This window comes from Blastocystis sp. subtype 4 (genome assembly GCF_000743755.1).
Source record: "Blastocystis sp. subtype 4 strain WR1 chromosome Unknown seqid_0548, whole genome shotgun sequence".
NCBI classification, from domain to species: Eukaryota; class Bigyra; order Opalinata; family Blastocystidae; genus Blastocystis; species Blastocystis sp. subtype 4.
In genome coordinates, this window is record NW_014568999.1 from 1 (window position 1) to 3673 (window position 3673).

Here is a 3673-nt window from a genome sequence, read left to right on the forward strand (position 1 = left end):
AGATGATTTCGATTCTCGTAGTCTATCAATCACTGATCATGATGCTAGTGTGTTCTCGAAGTTCCATGTGATTCTGTCAACATCTGGAATTGAGGAAGGCATTAATGTATTCAGTTTCGAGATTCATCGTCCTGTTGGTGGTACTACTGCCAATCCTGTTGTGTTTGATTCTACTGGAGTATTTGGAGTTGAAGACTGTTCTACTGTTGTTGATTCTTATTCTTCTCTCACGTCTACTGATCTGGAATCAGGTACTGTTGCTGGAATCATGGATCTGGATCCTTACACTACTGGCTATCTTCCTAACTCCATTGGAACCTATATTGACTGGACTGTTGAGAATCTGGTTGGAAGCAAATGGAATTCATTCAACATGGTTGGATCTAATACTGTTTCTTCTTGGGGCTTTGATATCATTGCCAATTTCAATCCTGATGATACTATTAGTGAACAGATAACGATTTTGAGTGCTATTGATCAGACTGTGACTTCTCGAACTAAGCCTCAGATCTCTGTTCCTGTGGCTCTAGCTGGATTCCGTAGATATCGATGGGAGGTTACTGTAGCTGGTTTAACAACAACCACTTTGGGTTCTGTTCATATGGCCTATTGTAAGGCTTCAGGATCTGTGTGTCCTTCAATTGACAACTATCCTTCGGTGGGTGAAGGTCAAATCTCTCCTTCTTCTTGTCCTGAGGGTTACAGAGGTTATTCATATCGCGAGTGTTCTAATGGTGTGTTGGGTGAAGTCAAGACGGACCATTGTTCCAAGAGGCCTCCAGCAAATGCTCGTTACATGTCCTCTATGAATCGATTTGTGATGGAAACATTTGTAACCACTGGTGTTCCTTCAGTGAGAAATATAGTTGATCGTTGGTACATTGATACTGGAGTAACTCTTCCTTCAGGATTGAGTCTGAACGCCCAGACAGGAGAGATCTCTGGAACTCCTACAGCTGAAAAGGAGTTGACGACGTATACTGTGTATGCCGAAAATGAATCAGGAGCGACTCAAGCAGTGGTATCAATTCATGTGAGAAAGGGACAATGCATGGCTGAAGGAGTGTTCCCTGTAACCGATGTGGGTGAAACAGCAGTGTATGAGTGTTCGAGTCAGGGAAGCTATGTGGGAACTCAGAAGCGTGCCTGTGTGTTGGGAGATGTTGATGGAGAATGGCAAAATGCATCTGGATTCTGTGTGTCTTTTCTGCTGGTTGTTGTGATTGTGGTTATAGTAATCATCATTATCGTAGTTGTTGTATTTATCCTGCTCAGAACAGGGAAGAAGGCAAAGGCAAAAGGAGGAGTGAGGGGAAAGAAGAGTGTGAAAACGTCCAAAACTGCTAGCAAGTCTGTAGCCTCTACGAAGAAAGTGAAGGTCTAAGTATTTTTTGTTTGTTCGAATAAGGATCACGATATATTTCACTATAGACTGGGGAATGGAGAGCCTACTAACAGATGCGTTATGTTCTTGAAATCTTCTCTCACTCACTACAATAGTCATAAACACTAGTAATAAACTGAAAACAGTGATAGATACGATTTGTATCCAAAGAGTTTGAATATGGTCTGTACAATGTGAATTGTAATGAAGGGTTGTTAGTGTTTGACTGATGATTGCATTTGAATTAGACATTCTACCACTCAGTGAAGATGGGACTAGGGTTTATTAGCAAAGTGATTGTATAATATGCAAATGAATTGTGTTTGTTGATAATGAGATCAATCTTATCTGTCATCTATTCTCTTGAATCATGTATACTGAGTTTCTTATCATGTCATATCATGCATTGTTCATAAAGAAGAGAGGATCAAATGATGAAAACAACGAGAAGTATGATGATGAATAAAACAATAAATGGATAAGATGGAATAATGTGTGTATTAGATTGATGAGATAAGGAATGATGACATCATATCCTATTTGAATATATGAAGACAGATTGAAGTGATTTATTGGATTGTTGATGAAGTATGGAGTGTTTGAATAATCTGTGTACAGGGAGTTTGTTGATTATTCGCTAACCTTGTGCATTTGACTCTTGATAGAAGTACTATCTATATGATGTATCAGTTAGTACATCCATCCAAAGATAGTGTCAGAAATGCAGTAGTTATCCGTTTCGGCTTTGAACGACATTACCTAATACTCACCAAATCACCCTACATCAATTAATGCTAAACTACTGCTCCTATTTCGTTAGTGGACGAACCAAAAGAAGGACCAATCAAACAGTGTATACATTACTGACACTAATTGCGGTTCTAAGCTACCTTATAAACTGAACCATATTCTGTGTTTGTTACTCAGTTAACTGTGATCAAATTAGGGCATACTTTTGTCATACCCTATGTCGGTGCCAGGGAGTTAGGCCATAAATCATCCCAAAACCACTAAATAATCATTAAGATGAAAACATCTCTTATTCTATGTATTTTTATACTCTTTCATCTAATTACGAATATCTATTCTTCTCTCTCAACTATTCATTGTTCGGAGGATGACATGGAGCTGAACATGGATGGAATCAATCATTCTCTCCTGTCTGTTCGTCATATTCATCATTCTGCAAATCAAACAGTGAATATGGAAAAATCGAATCATACAATCTTGTCTGTTCGTCATATTCATCATTCTGCAAATCAAACAGTCAATTTAGATATATCAAGTCATACAAACTTCTCTGTTCATCAGAATAATAGTTCTGAGACAGAAATGGCGCTGAATTTGGACCAATACAATCATTCTCTCTTATCAGTTCGTAATATGCACCATTCTGCAAATCAAACAGTCAAGTTAGATATACTGAATAATACTAACTTATCTGTTTATCAGAATAATAGTTCTGAGAAACAACAGAACTTAGATGAGTATAAATCCAATCATTCTCTCTCAACAACTACACAGGTTCACGGTTATGAGAAAGAAATGGAGTTGAACTTGGACAGATTCAATCATTCTCTCTTATCAGTTCGTCATATTCATCATTCTGAGAATCAAACAGTGAATATGGATAAATCGGATCATACTATCTTATCTGTTCGTCATATTCATAATTCAAAGAATGAAATGAGATTGTATTGGGATAAATCGAATCATACTCTTCATCAATTTGGAGTCTATTCTTTCAATCGTACTTCTCCTTCTCTTAGAATGATGTATGATTATGATGATATTCAATATGGAATACCTTTCAATGAGTTCTATTCTAAAATGGAGAATCGATATGTGGGATTTGGAAAGAATCCATTTCACTTTCCTGATTATGTCATCACAGGTCATATTCAACCATACAAAGAAGGAAACAATATGCTTCTAATCACTGGATGTTCTGATAATCACTTTGTTTCTGCTGTTCCTGCAATGCTTGCTTGTATCAATGCTTCTGCAACTGCCAATATCGCTTTCATAGATTATGGAATCACAAATGATCAGTTGATTGAATTGGCTTCTGTCTTTGAATACATTCACAAGGTTCATTTGGCAATGAATTCCTCTTCCAAACTCTTCTATCGCAAATTCAATTTCCGAAATGCTCCTTCATGGATGGATATCTTCAATTGTGATACTAGAGGAGGATATTCATGGAAGGTGATTGGATATATGGATTTGTTGTTTGAATGGAAAGCATTAGGAGCATGGATTGATGCTGGATCGATTGTATATGATGGA

At 37.3% G+C, this 3673-nt stretch overlaps 1 protein-coding gene across 1 annotated transcript; it reads left to right on the top strand.

Annotated features, from left to right (window-relative positions):
* Positions 1-268: 268 nt before the first annotated feature.
* Positions 269-1384, top strand: JH06_5163 (hypothetical protein; the record flags this gene model as incomplete). The annotated part of the gene is made up of 1 exon (XM_014669459.1): positions 269-1384. The coding sequence occupies one exon, from the start codon at positions 269-271 to the stop codon at positions 1382-1384; it is 1116 nt and encodes a 371-aa protein (XP_014524945.1).
* Between the last annotated feature and the right edge of the window lie 2289 nt (positions 1385-3673).